Here is a 21273-nt window from a genome sequence, read left to right on the forward strand (position 1 = left end):
TCATCATTTATATCATTTTCATATCCAAAAAAAATATTATCGATTACTAAAGATAATACATATTGTTAAAATATATTAATCTCGATTGTAGTAAATTATAGATTATAAATTATAATGCCACGCATTGCTATGGCAATTATGGCGAAGACTACGTATAGATAAGCCAGTCGCTGAAGAATGCAACACTAGCGCCTCTCGCGGTATTTGTTGCGTAGCTTATCTCTGACTGCGATTTTTGCTGGAAGAGAGCAGATCCTGAGAATTACATAACCTATGACTTACTAAAAGTGGCGATGGCGTTTTATGGCCTGCGGTTCTTTGTGAATAAAAAGTGGCGTTTTCGTGGTGTTTTCTATGGGAGACCAGTTTATTGATGCAATTTTTGTGATCAGTAATACGATTAAGCGTGCAAGCGAAGGAAATAGGAAATACGAGACAAGGAGGGAAAAGCGTAAAAGTATCGTGTATAAGAAATACATGAGCTCCCGCTTTCGACGGCCGGCGAACATATTTGTCTCCGGCGGCAAATGTAATATTTCGATAAAACGGTGGAAATAATTCGATCGAAAAGGTACGTCTTGCTCTATGCGATTAGCCGTGGTAGGTTTCCTACTCCGTAACGCTAACTTTTCGATTAATTATCTCGATCACATGACGTTCCCGCCGTAACCTTCCATACTCGTTGTAAACACCGTTTCGTTATATAGGGTGTCCTTGAATTCGAGTTCAAGCCTTTCCTATGCTTCATCATAAGACGTATGTTTTGTCAAAGTAGTCGAAGTGTTTCATCCGAAACGCTTTAATGTTAAGGCCGCGCATGAAAGTTGCAATTTGTAGATTTTTAACTACATATTTTTCATTTCAGCATACATTTGAATTGGTAAAAATGTCAGAGCCTTCTAAAAACGAAAATTGTGCAATGGAGAATGTAGAAAGCTCTGAAAATTTAGAAAAGAGTAATACTTTGAACTCCAGTGCAATCAGCAGCGTGGACGAGAGTCAAGATTTTCATCTTGTAGATTTTGAGGAGGAAGAGTGTTTAAATAAATCGGGGCAAGGTGTGAAAAATACACAGCCTGAGAAAGTTTCATCTTCCTTAAATGATGCAGCAGAGAAGACTACAGTAACAGAAAGTACGGCTATGGTGGACAAAGAAATTGAGTCTGATGCAGAGAAAGAGAAAGTTGCGAAAGAGGAAGAGACTCAAGAAACGCAATTGACTGAAGAAAAAATATCTGGTGATGATAGTAGTTCAGAAAAAAAGGAGAAACATTCAGATGAAGAAGAGGAAATAATACAATGCACACCGCCTGAAGTTTATTCTCCATCTAAGAAACAAGTTCTTAGCAATACAGTAACAGCAAGTTTGAAACGCAAAGCAGAACCTCTGGATGAACCTCCAACAAAGATGTTAAAAACATCATCTGAGGAAAATATATCTGAGAATAGTGAAGTCTCAAAAGAAAAAAGTTATCCTTCCTTTAAGTCTGATGAAAGTCAAGATTTTCCCAAAAATTGTATTGATACAAATATTATAATAGCAGAAACTCAAGAGGTGCTAGGAAACGAGGATGCAGAAAGTACATTAGACAAGCCTACAAAAGATGAGGAAAAGACTGAAACTGAGAAGCATTTTACACCACAAATAAAAGAGTGTGAAATGGATAAGAATGAAAATTTTAGCGACGTAGTGGAAATGAATGAAGCAATCACGAGCAAAGAGACTGTAGAAGAGAGTTATGAAATGCAAAATGATGCTCAAGTTAATGAGAATAGACCCTTACCAGTACAGACGAAAGACAGTACATCTCCTCCAAAGACAATAGAAAAGGTAAAATCAGGTACAAACAATAATAGTACTGATAGTACAAAGTCCGTTGAAGACAAAGATACCAAAATCATACATAATGAAAAGATAGAAGATAAAGAAAATGGTATTGAATCCAGTAGACACATTAATTCAGAACAAAAAAATAATGAAGCTCAAGACAGTTTAACGTCTAAGAAAGTCTCTAATGAATCTCATTCTAATATAAATTGCGCTAATGTATGTAAATCAAGGAATAGCATAGAACTCGTTTATGACAGGAGCTCAGTTCAAGAAATAAAACCCAAATCCAAAGAAATAGTAGAAATTGATGAAGATGGAGAAAAAATTGTGTTAGATTCTTCTCAAGATGATTCTGATTTGAAAACAGAGGAGAAAAATATTCTAGATAACACAAAAGCTGAAACAACAACTTATAAAAGCTGCTATGACAGTAAGAGTAGCAGTGAGTTTAGTTACAAATCAATAGAAAATACCAAAGAATCATCACTTGATTCTGCTAAATCTAATAGTAAACTTGTAAATGGAAGTAGTGAGTCCAAAAGATGTGACACTGATAGTACAGCTAGTTTACAGTCAGACACATTTAATGATATACCACTTGGAATTGACAAAGCAGATAACGCTATTTGTACATCTGTACATAATCTAAACAAGCAAGCTAAACCAGTTTCTGTATCTAAAGATAATGATCATACTGACTTATTAAGTGTAAGTGACAATGAGCCTGATGTTTATATAGTAGATGATAAAAGTAAATCAAACTTAACACACAGCAATTCTATGACCAAAGCTTTGCAAGTGGAAAAAGAGATTGGTATATACGTTAGAATGAAATGCTTGTTACATGTTGATGAAGGTACAAAGGAATTTCTAAGTAAAGAAATTACAGGCGTACAGTGTGAAGGCACCGTAATAGAACCCACTTTAACGCGTCAGAAGAATAATGATACCTCAGCATCATTGGCAGACATCTCTGGAAACGAGAATAAAGACGTATCCCCTGGATCAGTAAACAGCAATCAACAATTGTACCCTTTAAATCCGTCTTCTAGACTTTCATTTGCATCGACAATTAGCTCCTTAAGTTCTGTATCAAGTGCAGCATCACTAGCGGCGAAGCTTGCTATGAGAGATAGCACACATTTCTCATTGCCAAGAGCGCCCGCAAAGCATGCGAAAAAGCATGTTCAAGATGTGCATTCATTGAATGATAAACAGGCAGTGGATGAGGCTTATGATCGCCTTACTAAAGAGTGGCAGAATAGCCACCTTCTGACAACGACTATCTTAAACTTTGCAAATACAGAACTTGGTGGAATTGACACATATAATGTTAGCAATGAGAGAATAGACGAACAGTTACAGAAGATTCGCTCTTCTACGCCAGAAGTTCCACAAGAAGTGCCTCAGGCACAGACTCCTAAACATACGAAGAAGAACAAGACGGTGAAAAGGCCGCGAAGTAAAAGCACAAAATCGGATAATCAATCGAATGGATTGAACAAGATGTCTTCAAAGGTTCTAAGCCCTGCAGAGGGTAGTAGTACACCAAATAGAAAAAAGAATAAAACAGAACATACAGATAATTCCTTGAACGCCATAGACGTTCCATTGAAACCATTGTCACAAGTTGTAGTGGATGACTTGATTAACAAAGATGTCTTTGCTAAATGGTCTGACAATAATTATTACCCTGGTAAAGTTATTGATAAGATAAAAATGAAGTATAAGGTACATTTCTACGATGGCAAAAGTAAAGTGCTTATAGAAGACTTTATTATAACAATACCAAAAGTTTTAAAGGAAGGTCTATCTGTGTATGCCACAACTAAAAACGACGATTATGGATCCTGTGGAATAATCATTGATACCCAAACTGTAAATAATGAAGCATATTATATAGTAGAAACTGATGAAGGAGAGAAACTTCGAGTTCAAGTTAAAGACATCTTTCTGTCTTCTGATCAGGCTCAAGTATTAAAAGAGGAGATGAGTTCAGACAGCAAAAGTCTTCCATCTACACCGAAACACTTAGGTCAGGTCACCTTAGACAATATGGTTGATGGGAAAAGACGTTCTAAACGGATCGCTACCCCTAGTTTTTCAACACCTAAAACCAAATTAATCCAGACTCCAACAAGCAAGCATATAGCAGAGCCTTCCGTTTCTGGTATAAGCAGCACAGTAAAAAAAGAGAAAAAAGTACTCTCAGAAAGTGATGCTACTTCAAGTGACTCAAATGTTTCTGTAAAAGAGGAAACGTCGACCATCGGCGTGCAACCAGAGATAATTGGTACTCCGTTTGAACAAGTTGTAAAAGGACCACAAAATCGAATCAAAAGTAAATCGAGAAGTAAAAAAAAGGCAGAGGACGAAGAGACTATTGCAACTTTTGGCCCAATACCACCTGCAGACTTGAATTTGTTTAAAGGCATGTCATTCATTCTCGCTTGTGCGTCGTTGGAAACGATCGATCGGTACCAAGTAGACAACAGAGATTACAGTTCAGATACAGGAACAGAGAATGAGGAGGAATGGGTTAAGAAGCCTTTTGTAAGGGACAGATTAACCAAACAAATAAAAGCAGGCGGTGGAAAAGTTTACACAGAGTTTAGTGAGATACCAAAAGATGAGTACAAAAATACGAAGTTAATAACAAACGTGCCAAATACTACTGCAAAAACTTTGTTGTGTCTCTCTGTTGGTATACCCGCATACAATCATAATTGGATTATTAGGTGTTGCCAAGAAGTAAGTGAAAATATAAATATAACACGACCTGTATATAAATATGAGTGTATATTATAATTCTATTTTCTTACAGAGTAAAATCGTAAGTCCAGCTGAAGATGAACTACCTGCAGGATGGAGTATAGAAAAACAATCATATATTGAAATGTTCCAAAGATCTAGCAATAAACCATTAACTCAGGTTGTTGTAATAATTCCAGTTGTAGAGTCAAAGAGACAATTCATCGCATTCTGGCGTGTTGTCTGCGAAAACGCTGGTGCTGTAGTTCTATTAGCAGACAAACCAGGTACGAGACCTTTTCTTTTTTTCATGGAAAACATTTTTTGGACAAGAATATAAAATTGAAAGATAAATCTTAAATTTGCATATTAATTTTCAGATGCTATGGAAGGTTTTGGAGAAGGGACAGTAGTTCTTACAAACAGATCGTGTCCATCGTGGGCAGTAGAGAAAGCTACTGATTTACAAATCCCATTACTCTCCACAACATGGCTAGTTCAGTGCTTGATAGAAGGAAAACTATGTTCATACGATGCAAAAATCCGCTATAAATATAATTATATACAAAATTAAGTACATACAGAGATCATCAGATTATATTTTTAAGTTCGAAATTAGGTGAGATACTACTCTGCTTTTATGCATTATAAAAATTATATTTTTGTCATAGTCCTCTGAGTACGTTTGATAATTCAAAATATTATTTGCTTAGAAACTTTCAAAAGTACTAGGTACTTTAAACTATAGATTTCGTAATTATTAACTATTTTAAAACTTTTTTCTCTATTAATATCCAATAAGGATTAAGTTATAGCAGTCGAGTGTGTTTCGACGAAACGTGTGTGCAAAGGTAAAACAAGAAAATATTGAAACATATTTTATATAGGAACACTGTGTACTTGTATGAATAACAGGTGTAAAGATTTCACTTTCTTGTGGCTACTCATCAACATAAAATGCCTAAATGTGTTTATCAGGATACAATATTGTTTATCATGAAATTGTAGCATTAGAATTTTGTAAGATTTTGTATAAATCGAATTTTAAGCCAGATATCAGTTTTATAGAAAATGAATTGTAATTTTAAAAAAAGTATTTCATAATTTTTTATGGTAATTTACGCAATTATAAACACATTATTGTTTATTCCATTCATACTACTATGAATGAGTTTAACGTGAATCAAATAGCAACGTATTATATCGTCAAATTATTTGAAGTATATTTCTCCCATTTTTTTCTGCAAAACTTAAAGAATATTAGTAAATACAATTAAGAGTAATATTTCATATTTACATAAACGGTGTAAATAGCTCAATACATTGCTTCTTTTCATGTTAGTACATTCGTAATAATCAAATAATGCATTTAATTAGAAAAGAAATATGTTTTAGGGGCAAATTTCAAAACGGAGCATCAAGCATATGGCATATATATACATATGTAGTATACATATTAATATATGTATATATATGTGTGAGTATTGTCTATAGAAACGTTTATGTTAAATATAAATGCGTTTTTGTAGCACTAAGGAACAGATACTTATATGAAATGTTTTTAATTTTGACCAAATTTATTCATCTTCATCTAGAAGTTTTGTTTAAGATTTTTTAATTAAATGATTAGACTGCCCATAGAAGGTATTGAATGAACTCATAATTGTAAATCAAAGCTGATGATAAATGGTACATCTTGTAAATATTTTTTTACTTGAAATTATAGTGACAGGTCATAAAATCTATTTACATTACATTTTTATGTACTGGATATATATCCTACTAATATCTTTCATTACTTATATATAACGGGTATATGTTCAGTAAAACAGAAAGCTATCAAGTGAGTTGCCTATAAATATTTCAAATTAAAATGGCATTAATGGCTTCTAATTGAAAAAGATATACCAAAAGGTGTATTTTGAAATCATTTTTTAGACTATCCATAAGTAACTTACAGGATGATGATTTTTTGTTCTACCAAATATCAATAAAACAATGAAAATGTATGTGGCAAGTGCACATGTGCGAATGTGTGTATATAGATAAATATATATACGTATACTACAAATTTTATTATGTAAGATGTAGCTATTATGTACAATGTTTTGGGGACAAAATACAGTGACATATTTTGGCAAAATTTTGTTATCGTTTAAAAACAAACAATACATAAGAATTAAATTAGTATCCAAAATAATGTACAACATTCTTTGAGTGTATGTACAAAAGATTTAATAAAATAACATACATACTTTTTTATTTTAAGGATTATACCAATCAAGAAACAATAGAGAAAATGACATAACTAACAAAAAGAAAAGAATCCAAACTCTGAGTCCTGCATTTCGCTGAATAGCTTGTCTAATTTGTTCATTAGCTTCTTTCACATTCTCTGTTGATCCAGCAACTGTTGTCATTAAACGGTCCAAGTCCTTATCTTGATCTAACACTTTCTCTGTAAATATTTCTTGAAGCTCAGCTATATGTACTACTTTGCTCTCAATTTGTTTCACCTCTTCCACAACTGTGTTCAGCTCATTATACAATTGTTCATTTTCTGCTTCAAATACTTGAATGTCTTCAGGTGATATTTCTTCTTCATACATCAATGCATTAACATCTCCATTTATTTCTTGTACCTTCATAGGACTAGAATTATTAGAATCAACCTTAGTTTCTCTATCTTCTACATTTTCATTTACAGTTGGACTAGGTCCTTTGATTTCTAATGGTTTTTTAGGCTTTCTTTCTATTTCTAACTTAGCAATTTTCCTTATTTCCATTGCTCTCTTTACACGCATTGCTTTCTGCTCAGAATAAATTTTACAAACATTCTTCAAATAATCTTCAATTAATAGTAACATGATTTCCCTATGTTCTAAATTTTGCGGAGACACTTTCGAATCTGCAATCTCTCTTCTTAAGTCTTTGATTAATTGGGAACACGTACTCATTATTTTTTGTGCACCAACATCAATCTCATCTCGATCAGCATCTGTCATACTTGGCATATTGGATATATAATTTGAAAAATTCAGGTATGCTTTGCGGTTCTCTAACAAAAATTCACGCAATTTTGAAATTTGCGTAACTACACTTTGAGCTTTTATAGAAAATAGACTTTTCTTTTTCTGCTTTAAATTTAATATGTTCCTTGCATTTCCTTGATCTTTATTGCGAAGACTTACTGTTTTTACACTGGCTTTAAATAATGCACTGACATCCATTTTTAAGTTTCGTTTATATTACTTTTTTCGAAATAGCAGAACAAATTACATTTAACAGTTTTACAGTAGCAGATGTAAACAGACAATACTACACAAGGCGTTGAAACGTACTATAAAAATGACATAAAAAATGCGCCTCTTTTAACAGAAATCATCGATTTTATTTTATAATGTTTATCATATGGTACTACACGATATCACAGAATATACTTAACCTGAAATCATAGAAAGATGTCAAATTAAAGTTGTGTCATTTAAAAAAATGTAAAAAAATGTACTACCATCAATGGAATGAAACACTTAACACGTACATATAAATAATACTGTGACAACTATTTATTTGTTAGGCAAATGCCATAAATCGTAGATCAATTTCAACCATAGTTGAATGACGATGACGACGAAAGAAGCATAGTACGCACAAAATATATATAAACATAGCAACTGTTAAAAAGTCTTGTAAATATCTACTTAAGAAAAGTAATAAGCTGTAGTTATATAATATATCTAATATAGTATATATATAGCTGGTTTATTTGTAAAAAATATACGTAGCATCATTTATCGGAAAAATAAAAGCATTTTACGAATTTAATCAAAACATGGGGAGTGAAATACCTGTCCATCTAGCGGTGGAGGCTAGAAACTAAAATTCCTTCGAAAACAAATTCTCAGCGCCATCTAGAGTGTGCAATTATGAACTAATACTTGATGGAATAGTATCGCTGACGCCATCTAGCGGTGGTAATGTTTGGAGTTTCCCCCCGCGCGCCCCTTGTCATAGAGCTGGCACGCAGTGGGCCATTGGCGCCGCCACTAAACATTTATTATAGTATCAAAGGCGTCGCCTTCTCATAAATTTTCAACGCCGTTTTTTTGCAATAATTATGTAATATTTCTGTTCGAACCTATCATATAATGAATTACTTAATATTTATCCTGAGTGCTCAGATTGTCAATAAATTATTAAATAAACCTGTTTTTCAACCTTTATGTACTTTAAATGGGAATTTAGTTCCTAGGTATCGCCGCTAGATGGATAGGCTTTTCGCTGTCCATGTTTTGAATATTTCTACCGTAGTAAATAAACAATTTCTATCGCTGAAGTGGATTGTAAAACGTATTGTTAAGTAATATATTCATAAATAAATTGCTTTAATGTGACAGAAGAGGGAAGTAAAGAAACATAAAATCAGTTTAGAAAAATGAATATTCTTTATGCACCTAAGACTTGTAGCTTTATGTTTTAGTAGTGGGAACAAAATTAAAATAAAGGATTAAGCAAGTCTTTTTTCCTCGGCATTCTGTATGTACTGCCATTCTTGAAATTCATGATGTGTCGATGGTGTGAAGATATGGAGATTGGGAAAGGAAAGAATGGGCACCACGGATCAGCTCCCTTTCGTAATTTCGTCGAATAACCTCGGATCACTCTTTAACGTATCGGCATACAAATTATAGGCGTCTTTAGAATTGGGATTCGCTCGAATTTCAATGATCAAATGTCCTCTATAACTTACCTACTTAAAAAAACATAATTATACAGTTTATATCTTGTTTTCAGCAGTAAAACAATATTACAATATTTTCCTATTTCATTAATCTAATGCAAGAATTACTTGATTATAAAAAACAAGGCGCTCAACGTTTAATAAATATCACTAATGCTTTCATAACTTTTTTTTCTTATTGTCAATTTAGAAATTAATTATTATGTCGATAAGAAAGAACACGCGACAAAACATTTGTGCTGAGACGGATACAGTCTTTAAGGAGTTAACACCCCTCACATATCATGCAGTTTTCTTCAGGTTTCCTTACCCTGGAGTCTGGAACCGTCTTCAAGCGATCCAATGTTACAGAAATACTATCCTGTACAAAGGTTGCCTATACAATTGGAAGTCTGTCAGTATCCCTGAAGAGGTGAGGAAACTCCAGGCAGGTTCAATTAAACGAACCGCAGCGTGACGTAAATATTGATCGATAATGATCGCGCAACAACGGCGTAAAACTTTTGGCGACCTAGAGGCCAAGGGGGAGGGTTTAGCCAGAGTTCACAGCACGCAACAGGGAGCCGCGGTTTCGTCGTACGACCTCGGTCGTCCTCCTATCTTCGACATATTGGCATACAGGTCGCGTGTAGAAGCGCGACGATATGAAGAAACATAAGCGCGCATTCTCCATCGCTCGTGTCCTGTGTACATCGCAACATTTTTATGAGGAGGTCATCGTATGGCAGAAGACAGAGAAATAGGCAGGCAGAATGAAAGAAGGAGAGGTCACCAGTGGGGGCGTTCCGTGTGTGTAGTACGGGTGGCTCAACGCGGGTTTAGGTGCAAGGAATAGCTCGGTTATCGTTGCTGGATGACACGAAAACGTCGACGGTCATCAGGTGTATAAAAGTACGACGAATCTTACCCTGAGGCATCAGTCTTCTGGCGATCCTCTTGCAAACCAACATGGCTGGAAAGGTAAGGAAGACACCGTTCAGGACTCATCGGGAGATTCATTTTAGGAGTGTCTTGCCACTGACCGTGTTATACCGAGTTGGGACCATAAGCTGATCTAAATTTTTCTTTATAGAAGCATCTTATTGAAAGGATATCAGTTTTTTTAGAGGATTGCGAAGGATTCTCATTGGTAAACGGAGAAGAGGAACACTCCTCTTCTCTTGTTTGAAGGGAGTTACTTCTAGGGGTATATTTTTCTTTCCTCTAAGAAGTAGATACTCTTCGCAATATTTCCAATAAGCATTAAATTGCTCGAGAAGGATGTGGTCCTAGTACCTCCACAACCTCTGTACTAACACGAACGCCTACAAATTTCTGATCTACCCTCACTGAATTTTTCAACTTTTCCACATTCCAGCTCATAGTACTCCTCAGCTTGGCGGTCCTCTCCAAGGGGGCGGTGGTCCCAGCGATCCCAGCGGTGGCTGCTCCCGTGGTAGCAGCTGTTCCAGCGGCAAAACTCGAAGAACTAGACGCAGCTCCCCAGTACAGCTTCGCCTACGACGTCCAGGACGCCGTGACAGGCGACTCGAAAGCTCAGTACGAGACCAGAAGCGGCGATATTGTGCAAGGAAGCTACTCTCTGATCGAGGCTGACGGAACTCGTCGCATCGTGCAGTACACAGCAGACCCAATAAATGGCTTCAACGCTGTGGTCAGTCGCGAGCCAGCGCTAGCTGCAATCGCCGCTCCAGTAGTGCCATACGCACCTGCGTTCGCGCCTTCCGTCGGCGCGGCACCTGTTCTACCCGCTGCTGCACCTGCGCCAGCCATTCCCGCTAGCGGGCCTGACTCCGACGTCGAGGTTGTGGAAGCCAGGTCTGGCCCCATCATCTCGGCCAGTCGAGAGGAGCAGCTTCGTCAGCAGCAGGAGCAACAGCTGCAGCAACTGAAGGACCTCGAGAGGCAGCAGCAGGAGCAGCAACAGCAGCAGCTGCAGCAACTCCAAAGGCTGCAGCAGCAGTCTAGGCTGCAGTTGCAGCAGCAGATTCAACAGCAGACTCAACAGCGTCAGCAACAGAGGATACAGAGCCAGGAGAAGGATGTGGAGCAGATTGAACCACAGCAACTGAGACAGCCACAGCAACAGAGACAGCCACAGCAATTAAGGCAGCAACAGCAATTAAGACAGCCACAGCAACTGGCTGCGCCAGTGAGGGCTCTGGCTGCTCCAGTGCAAGTTGGAGTGAAGGCTCAGCCACTGGTTGGTTTGCCTGTAGCTAAAGCTGTTGCCTCTTATCCTGCTGCTTACGCCTACACAGCCGCTTACACGTCGCCCTTAGCTTACGCAGCGCCGCTGAATGGACTCACCTACGCCCCCGCCGCGATCCTGTGAAGTATTTCTTAATTTGTATTGTTAACGCTACGTTTGTTAGCATAAGTGATATTGTCAATGATATTGAAATATACGATACATCTTTATGATACATTGTAATCTGAGTTGTGTTATTTCTGGAGCTGGGAGACGAAATCCAGTTCTTTCATATGAGTTTCATGTGCTGTCCTAGCGATTCCATCTTAGTTAATCGAAATAGAATCTATACACGAAGAAGCTTTTTATAAATTAATATACATACAATGTTCAGCAAAGTTACCCAATCGGTCAAAAAGCCGCATAGTATTCTCTGTAGAATAGTATTGTCTCATTATTGTCTAGAAATTATTCGCTCATCATTCCCTCTTCACTCTCCCTAGAACAGAAGCTAGCCATCAGCATATAAACTGACTTAATATCCTATATAAATTTCATTCCTACGTAGCTCATACCAAGCAGCCACTGTCCTCAATATTCACCAAACGCTAGGAAGCAGCACACTCATACAATACTCATGCATACCATGAAATCAATTTTCGCATCGCAAAGTTCATACCATCCCGTTCTTTTTTCTCTTTCCTCGCAGACCGCAAGCATTACGTCGCAAAAAAACAAAGATTTATTATTCAAGAGGGTACGTGCATTCGGTCGCGCTGTTTCTTTCGCGATTACGTAGAAGCCAGCGACGAGGCCAGTGTCCTCATGGTCCCCATATCCCCATCGGGACGATCGATTACGTTGGCCGATCGACGTGACCGCGCGTGGGCGTAATAAGTAAAAGCGTCGCGGGTAACGTCGATCAATGTCACAAACAGACGTATCATTCGTCACGTTCATCCGCGAGCTTCGATTCATTGTCGTTCGTTTTTGCTATTACGCAAGTTGCCGTTACGACGTCCTCCAGGTTTGCGTAAGGTGCAATGGTAGCGATTCGACCTTCGCCTATACGCACTGTGGAACTATGCGTAACTATACGTGCTAAGCACGCGGCAGGTTGCATTGTTCTACCGCGGGTTGCATTCTTGCGGAACAGGTTCACGTTTCGGGAATTTATTTATGGACGACGGTGGCAGCTGGGCTCCTGCCTCTACATACAAATGCTTGAGGAGTGAAGGAACCTGGTTGAATAATACTATGGAAGGAGGGGATGGTCCGAACCTTCAAGGATAGAGCATTCACACCTGTAGAAATGGAGGAGACGATTATATAATGAGAATACTTATCTTTTTATAATTGGGGTGTATTGTATAATTGGAGTATATACATACTATGTAATTGAGTATATATGTTTTGGAATTATTGAGAAAATATTTAAAAGGATTCTCTTAAATGGACCTGTGGAATGGTTCATGATGTTGGTATTTGATGATGAGAGCATGTAGTAGCAAATCTGCAAAGAATTGATTCGATATAAAAATATTTTTATTATGAATGATAATTGAAAGTAGTTCTATTTATAAATAATGCTCAAGTCTGGTCGTACTTACATTAGATTGAGAGCAAGCAAGTAAAAAGTAGAATGAAAGTTATGACTTCGCTTGTAAAACGATATTGATTTAAATAACTCTTTCGGGAGCTACTGTAATAGGTATTCTTGTAGCTAATAGTAGAAGTGGTTTTGTAAGTAGTATTATGATGCATATGTCAGACGCGGCGTCACTGAAAGGCGGTATGCTTGTACCCTTGTATTAATAAATTAAGTTCGCTGCAAAGTGTTCACAAGAATCTTTACAACAAGCGAAAGTGAAAAATGTATCAGAAAACACAATTTCTGTGTGACTTTTTCGGAGAAATGTTGATGCAATGAAATCACATTATCAAAGAAACAGTTTCAATTAAAGTATGCAAATTCTCCTTCGAGGTCAGAGTATGATTCTTGCATTACACGTAGTATTCACATAATGCGTTTTCACTCTAAAATTCCACGACGTTTCTAGAGCAATGAGTTATTGTCTTGCATAAAATAGCGATAATGTATCTCAACTCCATTTTATTAAAAATAATACGAGGCATACGGAAGAAAGAGCAAAAAAGAACGTGCTCTGCTGAAGAAAGAAATAAGGCCTTTTCTCGTATCCAGGAACGTAATGCTATTATGGAAATCATTGCTATACCAAGCAAATTTTAATTCCTTCACAAGAACTGGTTCTGTATTTATCCGTTCCACGTAGATACATATATTAACGAGATACAGTTTCATAAAATGTACAAACTTTAATATTTTGTGAAACGTGGAAGACGAAAGAAGACATCTAGAAAAAGAGAAATATTTAGTTAACTAATTAGTTATACAAATTACAAAGCTAGACTGAGATATTTAGGTGGCCTTATTTAAGTGGACCATCCTGTACATGTGGTATTAGAAAGAAGGTGTCGATATCGCAATAGAGGAAAAGTTGAAGTTAAAAATAGCATTCAGCCCTTGAGAGAATAGAATAAAAAAGGGCCCCGAGGCCTTAGTTTTGCGTATTCGATTACAGACCTGTTTGTCCTGGTTAACTTTCACCAAATAATCCAGGGCTGCAGCCGCGGCCGTCAAAGTACCGCGCCCAATGTCACGAGGTGGCCCCTCGTAATCGCGCCCCGTATTACGTGGCTCGCTACAAAAGAAACCGGTTCACTTTTGGTAGACCGGTTACAGAAAAAGTTCGGCCAAGTGGACGATGAATTGCCCTCGGCGAATACTTCACTTTTCCTTTTTTTTTCTTATCGATTTCAATTAGAAAACGAACTGTATCCTTTCTTCTGAGGACACTTTATACTGTTAAGACACTATGTACTATTTTTCAATAGACTCTATGCTATTCTAAAACAGTAGTTTTGGACTGCAACTGTAATTAAGGAGAATGGTACCTTTCAGGGGTTTGCAAGACGTTTTCTTGGGAATTGAAATTGATTCTGAATAGTGATTTCTATAGGAAAACGAATGTGAAACCGAGCGATCTCGATACCCCATTGTGAGCAATCAGTTCCTAGTTGATGACCAAGTCACGTAAGGACTAGACAACTGCAGGTGCTATCGTGACTGGGGTATGCCATTCTTCTATGGATTAAAAGGTTACAAGGCGTTTCTACGCACAAGTCAATGAAAATGGATGTGCTTGTTACAGAAACTCGTCTTTAGCATTCAATAAACACAGCCGTCCTTTCTTCCTCGAGAAATTGTCATTTTGTGATTGCATAATGTGGTCAAATGTTAAGCAATATGTTCCTTTGATTTCAATATAAGTGTAATTACGTTAAGCGATTGGTAACAGGAGTGCTGCAAGGACAGCGCCTCCAAAATCTTTAATCGCTCTAGTCCACTCTTACGTATTATGCAACCAATTCGAGATCTGAGATTTGGACTCCTTTCTTTCTTGGTAAGGTTGGCTCAGCCTTTGTGATTGAGATCAATTTCTTCAGACGTGTCTCCTGTTTCTTCGTTTTCGAACCTCGTTTTCCATGTGCTTTCTAGCTCTGCAATATTGTGGACTTTGCTTTCAAATCTCTGCTCTGTGCACGATGTGCCATTGATGGCCCACAATGTTTACCAAAAATGGAATCTTGAGATCAATAAAGACATTTTCCTTGACCTGAAATTGAAAGAAAATGTAAGCGAAGAAAGCAAAAATGATAAATAATTGTTTAAACAGCGTCTCGTTCACGCTAAGTATGTTTTTAGAAATACTTAGAGAGATTGCTTCTTTTGAATAAATACTGAATTAGTTTTCACTAAATAGTACAATCTTTGGCAACTGTTTACGCGATAAGAATGAAGAATGCAGGAATTTGACGATCCTACGCGGGTTGCGAAGCGCTGAAGAAAGAGAATGAAAGTGGAGCGTAGAAAGTGGGTCAGGTCTGACAGCCACTAGACATGGATCGACAGGCGGAGACCACGAAATCGAGACACTACCCCCATCTTCAAGGTTACTTGCAGAAGGTACCTGAAACGCAAGATTAGACCGGAAGCTGAGCGTGAAACTTAAATCACATGTGACACACGATTACGTGTTTGCAGACCGTATACGTATTAATAATGATCTGCAGAAAATTGTAATTCAATAGAATTAAAGGAACAGTGAGGGATCCTTGAGCGACGCCGATTACTGCTAAGAATTAATCTAGATCCTACTCTACTCTTACTATAATCCTACTATGGGACACAATAAACATGTCTATAGAATCTCTTCACATAGTACCTTACAAAGCAGCCTACAACCCTACTAATTCAATGACTTAATGCCTCTAATGTTTACTACTACCCTGACAAACTCTATTGTTTACTATTTCTACAAACTCTGCTGTTTACTATTATGCATCTTTGCAGAGTTTACTCTTTACTACTATCTTTACAAGCTCTACTGTTTACTACTATGTCCACAAATTCTACTATGTATTACTATCTACTTTACTACTCTACAGAGCTAGAAAAACTGCATTCATAAAAACTGCAGATCTAATTAATTAGTTGCAGTAGATAGAACCGCCTGCTCTCATATGTATCACTTTCAGACCTATATATTACTCTTCAAAGCAATCTATGCAGCTCTTCACACTACACCTAAAGGGAAGCAGGTGATGAAGGATCATAAGCTCCATGCGTACATTTGTAACAAATTTAATTAGTCACAAACAAGTTCTAAAAAAATAAATAAAGTTCAGCCTGAGTCGACACCATTAAGATTGAACGAGAAATTCGCTTAGAGGTAGTGCGCTGGGGCGGAGTATACTGGGGCAGCGGCATAAGCTGGGGCAGCGTACGCTGAGGCAGCGTATGCTGGGGCAGCGGCGTATGCTGGGGCAGCGGCGTATGCTGGGGCAGCGGCGTATGCTGGGGCAGCTGCGTATGCTGGGGCAGCTGCGTATGCTGGGGCAGCGGCGTATGCTACTGGGGTAGCGAGCTTGGCGTAGGTGGCAGGGTGTGCAGAGTAGGCAAGAGGGGCAGCGTGGGCGACGGCGAGTTTAGCGGCTGGGGCAGCGTAGACGGCTGGTGCAGCGATGGGGGTGGCCAGCTTGGCGACGGGAGCGGCGTAGGCGAGGGGTGCGTGGGCGACAGCCTTGACAGCAGCGACAGCCTTGACGTTGACGGTGGCTGGTTCCTTGCGGACGACGGCGTTGAATCCATTGACTGGGTCAGCGGTGTAGTCGACAGTGCGCCTGGTTCCATCAGCCTCGATGAGGGAGTAGCTGCCCTGGACAACGTCTCCGTCGCGGGTCTCCTGCTGGCTCTTGGCGTCGCCAGTCAAGCTGTCGTGCACGTCGTAGGCGTAGCTGTACTGGGGATGGGGGTCGTAGTCAGCGTCCACTGTCTTGGCCACCACTGCTTTCGCCACGGGGGCCACGGCCAGCGTCTTGGCTAAGGGGGTTGCTACCACTGGGGCTGCCTGAGCGTAGGCCAAAGGAGCCCCGGGAGCGTAGGACAGGGGTGCTGGGATGAGACCAGCATTGGCAACAGCCAGGAAGGTGGCGAAGGCGACGAACTGTGGAAAAGACAGAAACTGTTAGAATTAGGTTTATGTAGTTGCTAGATCCTCGTGATAGTTGATCAGAGGAAAATCGTTCTCGCTGGCACTAGAGTGCCATGGAGGTCGAATAGGATCCTGTACCCACCTTGAATGCCATTATTGAGGAGATTCGGTTGGTTTGGATCGACTAAGCGACTGATGATGCTGAAGGCTTTTGCGGCCTGCTTTATATACTGTTGCTCCGGTCACTGTCGGCATGGCTCCCCACCAAATTCAGTGAGTTTGGTCTATTGTATCACACGACCGTACTTGAACTTGGCCGTTTCTAGAGCACTTGTTTATTCTTATTTCTATACTTTGCGGATAAGGTACTGCGTGATCTGAAAGGTTACGTTCTAAACATTAGAGGAAGTACCTTATCTTAGGAAGCTTTGAAACGAAGCTGTGTCCTTCGTTCTTCAAGAATTCTCGATAAATATGAATTGTAATAGCATGATAGATTAATTGTAGAGCTAGAGTTATTTATCAGATCTAGATTCCAGGTAGAATCGTTAGAATTATAAGTTTGGAAAACCTAAGGGAGAGAGGAGTTCCTTAAAACCATACTAGGTACAGATTTATTTTGAAAGAATAGGGATTTTTGGATGCGAAGAGAATTTGGATTGAGAATTCTTTTGCAGAAAAGAAATAGCTCAGATTTAACAATAGAACTTAAAAGTGCCATTCGTGGTAGGGAATTGTTCTGAATAATTTTTCAATTATTGTAAAAGGTACATATACCATTTAACTTAAAGAATATAAGCTTTTTAATGAAATAATTTTCATTGTGATTTACACAGCGTTTCTGCAGATAAAAATAGTCTGTCCCTGAAAAAGTAAGCCTTGAGAAGCATTGGCATTCATTTTTCATCATTTTCTCGCCCTTTCACGTTGATTTGGCTTTCAACATCTTCAACAATGTACATTGTAGCTGAACTTAATGTCGAGATATTCACAATACAGTAAGGTTTACAGAGGAAGGCCAATCAATTTTCGAAATTTCTCCGAATTCCAAAGCGAGTGTTTCGCGCGAAGCGAATTCGTCGGTACCAGTTTGTCGCGAAACTTTCGAGCAATACGTGTCGGCTGGTGTATCCTGATCTACCTCGTCGGTTGCGTCACATCTAACGTTACCGGCAACCAGAAGTGGAGCACTTTCATAAAGAAAAAATAGGCGGGCCTCGCGATTCAACCTCCTCGATCAATCAGTGGCCTCGGGCCAACAGGAAACTATGTATATCGATCTTGATCCAGAAATCAAGACCTCCGCCTCTGTCAGCTCCCGTCCTCGTCTGCAGCGTTGCTGGAGTAGTGGCCTGTGAAATCATTGTCACCACCTGAATGTAGGTCCTTCACACTAGTTACGTACTGACCATTGGAATTTTTATGGGTCCACTCTGATCTTCTCTAATTAGTTAATATTAGTTATTGAGAAATATTCGACAGGTTTCAGTTTTTTCGATTTTTCTGTTTAGTATGTCCTTCTGAAATCAAGCTCCAGATCGCTGTTCTTATCCAGTTCAAAGTATTAATATTCAATTCTTGATAAATGAAAAGAAAAAGATGAATTGAATAAGATGAGATGAGCAGTTGAAAGAACTCATATCGTTTGTAATATTAACATTAATCGTGTAAGAATTCGATCAGTCTTACGTCATCAGCTACTTACATCAGGAATACGCAATCTCGTCCTCTTATTTTTTTCATGCTGTGAAAAAACCCGTTGATTCCGCCAATTGTGGAAGAACTCAAGGTCGATGCACAAATTTTTTACACCACCGAACTGTGGTAAATTACGCGTACTTAATTTGTTCATTTTGCATCGCTTGAAAAGGATGTCTTCTATAGCTTCGGCGCAACATATGGACAGCTGTTTAGCGCTTTAATAAAGTCATTCTTGTTCCAAAGTTTAATTGTTACGAAGACTAATTTAAGATTAAAATATTCTTCTGTATATTATATTAGTCGTAGTGTTTTCCTATGAGTTTTATGACATATGCATCTTCATTGTTCTGTTTATTATACTGCAGGTACCAAGTCTATGTACCTAAAATTTAAAAAAGATTAAAATTAACCTTTCAAAAAATGATAAAGAAGCAAAAGTGCGTGATATGTACTCTGCACTATTATCTCGTTAAAAAAGAGTAAGATTTAAGAGCAGTAAAAAGCTAGTAGAGATATAAATTAAAAAGATGGTACTTATTCCTATATCCCCCTGATTTCATTCACTTTTTCTTAAACCTGTATAATACAACTTGAATCCAGGCAAAACAACTAATAAAAGGAATACAAAATTAGGGAGATACGAGAGTAGTAAAGAATACAGAAAAGATTACAATAGCTTGGAAAAAATGATGAAGGGGTAGAAAAGCGACAGCGTGTTTTCCGTGAACTGAAATTGTCAGACGGATTAAGTAACTCGTAGCAAGGATGTGACCTAGTCCATGGTGATGGAGTCCACGATGGTCCAACGACCATCGTCCCTGTTAGAATTGTTCGTATTGGGCGTGGTCCGATTTCTTGCTCAATTTTGTGCCACTCTGCGGCCGCAAATCGGGTGACCGTCGAAGGTACCGTCACCCAGTTGCGTCAGCGTGCCCGTGGGTCCTGCTCGCGCAGTATATAAGCCGAAATCGACCCAACTGTGGTATCATTCGCATCACAGACAGACAGATCGAGAGATCTACCAATCAAGCAAACTACAATGGCTTTCAAGGTATAACGAACGCGACACAATTACTCATTTCGAAGGCAATTTTAAGCTTCGACTATTGAAACGAATTTCAATTGGCCAAAATCCAACACCAATTGGTGTCAAAAGCTCTAAAAAGAATCTTCGACGCGATTCCAAGACTCTAAAGATATTAAAAATCTCTCGTTTTCTGGCTCAACAATTTTTTAAACCGTGGGTGTGATCGAAAGTGGAACACTCGTCCACGACCGATCTCAATAATTCCGCACGCACAATTTCGGTAACGCGACTTTCATCAACGATTCGAGAGTAGTGGACACCGAAGGCACACGAAACAAAACTCAAGGACGTAGGAATAAGAGTATTCTAAGGGTACGTATTCACCTGAGACTTTCTCGCGACAGTTGCATACTGGAGAGGGATCCTCTCAGGTGAAACCGTACTCTAAAATACTCCACGCTCAGAAATCACATTCTCGTTTATCGTTGTCTGATCCAGAACAGATATAAATATAACAGCCTTCGAGGTGGGTAAAGGATCCTGATCGATCTCCATGGTACTCCAGTGCCAGAAAGAACGATCTTCCTCTGACAAAGTACCACGAGGATCCAGCAACTACATAAAACAGAAAGAATTCTAACAATTGCTTTCGCTTTCACAGTTCGTCGCCTTCGCCACCCTCCTGGCTGCCGCCAACGCTGGTCTCATCCCAGCACCCCTGTCCTACGCCCCAGCGGCTCACTTGACCTACGCCGCGGCATCGCCAGTGGTAGCAGCTCCTCTAGCCAAGGCAGTGGCCGTGGCTCCCGCGAAGTACGCCCCAGTGGACGCTGACTACGACCCCCATCCCCAGTACAGCTACGCCTACGACGTGCACGACAGCTTGACTGGCGACGCCAAGAGCCAACAGGAGACCCGCGACGGAGACATCGTCCAGGGCAGCTACTCCCTCATCGAGGCTGACGGAACCAGGCGCATTGTCGACTACACCGCTGACTCAGTCAATGGATTCAACGCCGTCGTCCGCAAGGAAGCCGCCTCTGCTCCCCTGATCGCCGAGCCAGTAGCCAAAATCGCCACCCCCATCGCCAAGATTGCCTACGCCGCCCCAGTCGCCAAGCTCGCCTACGCCGCTCCAGTCGCCAAGATCGCCGCTGCCCCCGCGTTCTCCTACGCTACCAAGCTCGCTGCTCCACTTGCCTACGCCCCTGCCCCAGCCGCCTACATCCATTGAACTGATCCGTCGCCTATAGGAATAATGTTTATCGAATAAAGTGTTTTTTTAGCAGGTACTTTGGGATCTGATGATTTTATTGCCCTTTCACCTTACCTTGCCGTGTTCGGCCTTGGCCACTTCGCGTTGTTCCTTTTGATTTGGGAATGGGTGGACGCGAGAATCTCGATTAACCGGATCTTGAGAGTTTGTGGGTTCTGGTGGTCAGAGTGATGGGTATC

At 39.3% G+C, this 21273-nt stretch overlaps 6 protein-coding genes across 8 annotated transcripts; 3 read left to right on the forward strand and 3 right to left on the reverse strand.

Moving 5' to 3' along the window:
- Positions 1 to 307: 307 nt before the first annotated feature.
- On the forward strand, positions 308 to 6284 carry LOC143184606 (uncharacterized). Its single transcript, XM_076386960.1, has 4 exons — positions 308 to 571; positions 866 to 4582; positions 4656 to 4869; positions 4963 to 6284. Exons 2-4 carry the CDS (start codon positions 887 to 889, stop codon positions 5154 to 5156), a joined length of 4104 nt encoding a protein of 1367 aa, XP_076243075.1. The 5' UTR covers positions 308 to 571; positions 866 to 886; the 3' UTR covers positions 5157 to 6284.
- A 2-nt stretch (positions 6285 to 6286) lies between these two features.
- Positions 6287 to 8305, reverse strand: Syx18 (syntaxin 18). Its single transcript, XM_076386962.1, has 2 exons — positions 8124 to 8305; positions 6287 to 8027 (listed from the first exon to the last, which is right to left on the reverse strand). Exon 2 carries the CDS (start codon positions 7810 to 7812, stop codon positions 6847 to 6849), a length of 966 nt encoding a protein of 321 aa, XP_076243077.1. The 5' UTR covers positions 7813 to 8027; positions 8124 to 8305; the 3' UTR covers positions 6287 to 6846.
- Positions 8306 to 10228: 1923 nt separating this feature from the next.
- On the forward strand, positions 10229 to 11658 carry Cpr3 (cuticular protein 3). The gene is made up of 2 exons (XM_076387864.1): positions 10229 to 10283; positions 10681 to 11658. The coding sequence occupies exons 1-2, from the start codon at positions 10272 to 10274 to the stop codon at positions 11656 to 11658; spliced, it is 990 nt and encodes a 329-aa protein (XP_076243979.1). The 5' UTR covers positions 10229 to 10271.
- Positions 11659 to 11764: 106 nt separating this feature from the next.
- On the reverse strand, positions 11765 to 12543 carry LOC143184931 (uncharacterized). 2 transcript variants are annotated; one of them, XM_076387539.1, is made up of 2 exons: positions 12090 to 12543; positions 11765 to 12013 (listed from the first exon to the last, which is right to left on the reverse strand). In XM_076387539.1, the coding sequence occupies exon 1, from the start codon at positions 12490 to 12492 to the stop codon at positions 12139 to 12141; it is 354 nt and encodes a 117-aa protein (XP_076243654.1). In that variant the 5' UTR covers positions 12493 to 12543; the 3' UTR covers positions 11765 to 12013; positions 12090 to 12138. The 2 variants fall into 2 exon arrangements, with proteins under 2 accessions (XP_076243654.1, XP_076243655.1); XM_076387540.1 differs by having other exon boundaries at positions 11990 to 12013; positions 12160 to 12543.
- Positions 12544 to 15434: 2891 nt separating this feature from the next.
- On the reverse strand, positions 15435 to 19391 carry Cpr2 (cuticular protein 2). 2 transcript variants are annotated; one of them, XM_076387538.1, is made up of 3 exons: positions 17233 to 17737; positions 16298 to 17102; positions 15435 to 15566 (listed from the first exon to the last, which is right to left on the reverse strand). In XM_076387538.1, the coding sequence occupies exons 1-2, from the start codon at positions 17242 to 17244 to the stop codon at positions 16323 to 16325; spliced, it is 792 nt and encodes a 263-aa protein (XP_076243653.1). In that variant the 5' UTR covers positions 17245 to 17737; the 3' UTR covers positions 15435 to 15566; positions 16298 to 16322. The 2 variants fall into 2 exon arrangements, with proteins under 2 accessions (XP_076243653.1, XP_076243652.1); XM_076387537.1 differs by lacking the exon at positions 15435 to 15566 and adding an exon at positions 18796 to 19391 and having other exon boundaries at positions 16315 to 17102; positions 17233 to 18667.
- A 1067-nt stretch (positions 19392 to 20458) lies between these two features.
- Positions 20459 to 21104, forward strand: LOC143185130 (larval cuticle protein A3A-like; the record flags this gene model as incomplete). Its single annotated transcript, XM_076387865.1, has 1 exon — positions 20459 to 21104. A coding segment is annotated over one exon (594 nt), but the record flags the coding sequence as incomplete, so codon positions are not given.
- Positions 21105 to 21273: the final 169 nt, after the last annotated feature.

The sequence above is a fragment of the Calliopsis andreniformis genome, chromosome 10, assembly GCF_051401765.1.
Source record: "Calliopsis andreniformis isolate RMS-2024a chromosome 10, iyCalAndr_principal, whole genome shotgun sequence".
NCBI classification, from domain to species: domain Eukaryota; kingdom Metazoa; phylum Arthropoda; class Insecta; order Hymenoptera; family Andrenidae; genus Calliopsis; species Calliopsis andreniformis.

What these genes read in the sequence shown, in the direction of transcription:
- Syx18 (XM_076386962.1), bottom strand. Translation starts at nt 7,812, where the DNA reads ATGGATGTCAGTGCATTATTTAAAGCCAGTGTAAAAACAGTAAGTCTT.
- LOC143184606 (XM_076386960.1), top strand. Translation starts at nt 887, where the DNA reads ATGTCAGAGCCTTCTAAAAACGAAAATTGTGCAATGGAGAATGTAGAA. An exon ending in TTATTAGGTGTTGCCAAGAA is followed by an intron (nt 4,583 to 4,655) that starts GTAAGTGAAAAT and finishes ATTTTCTTACAG; the next exon opens with AGTAAAATCGTAAGTCCAGC. An exon ending in TCTATTAGCAGACAAACCAG is followed by an intron (nt 4,870 to 4,962) that starts GTACGAGACCTT and finishes ATTAATTTTCAG; the next exon opens with ATGCTATGGAAGGTTTTGGA.
- LOC143184931 (XM_076387539.1), bottom strand. Translation starts at nt 12,492, where the DNA reads ATGAATCGAAGCTCGCGGATGAACGTGACGAATGATACGTCTGTTTGT.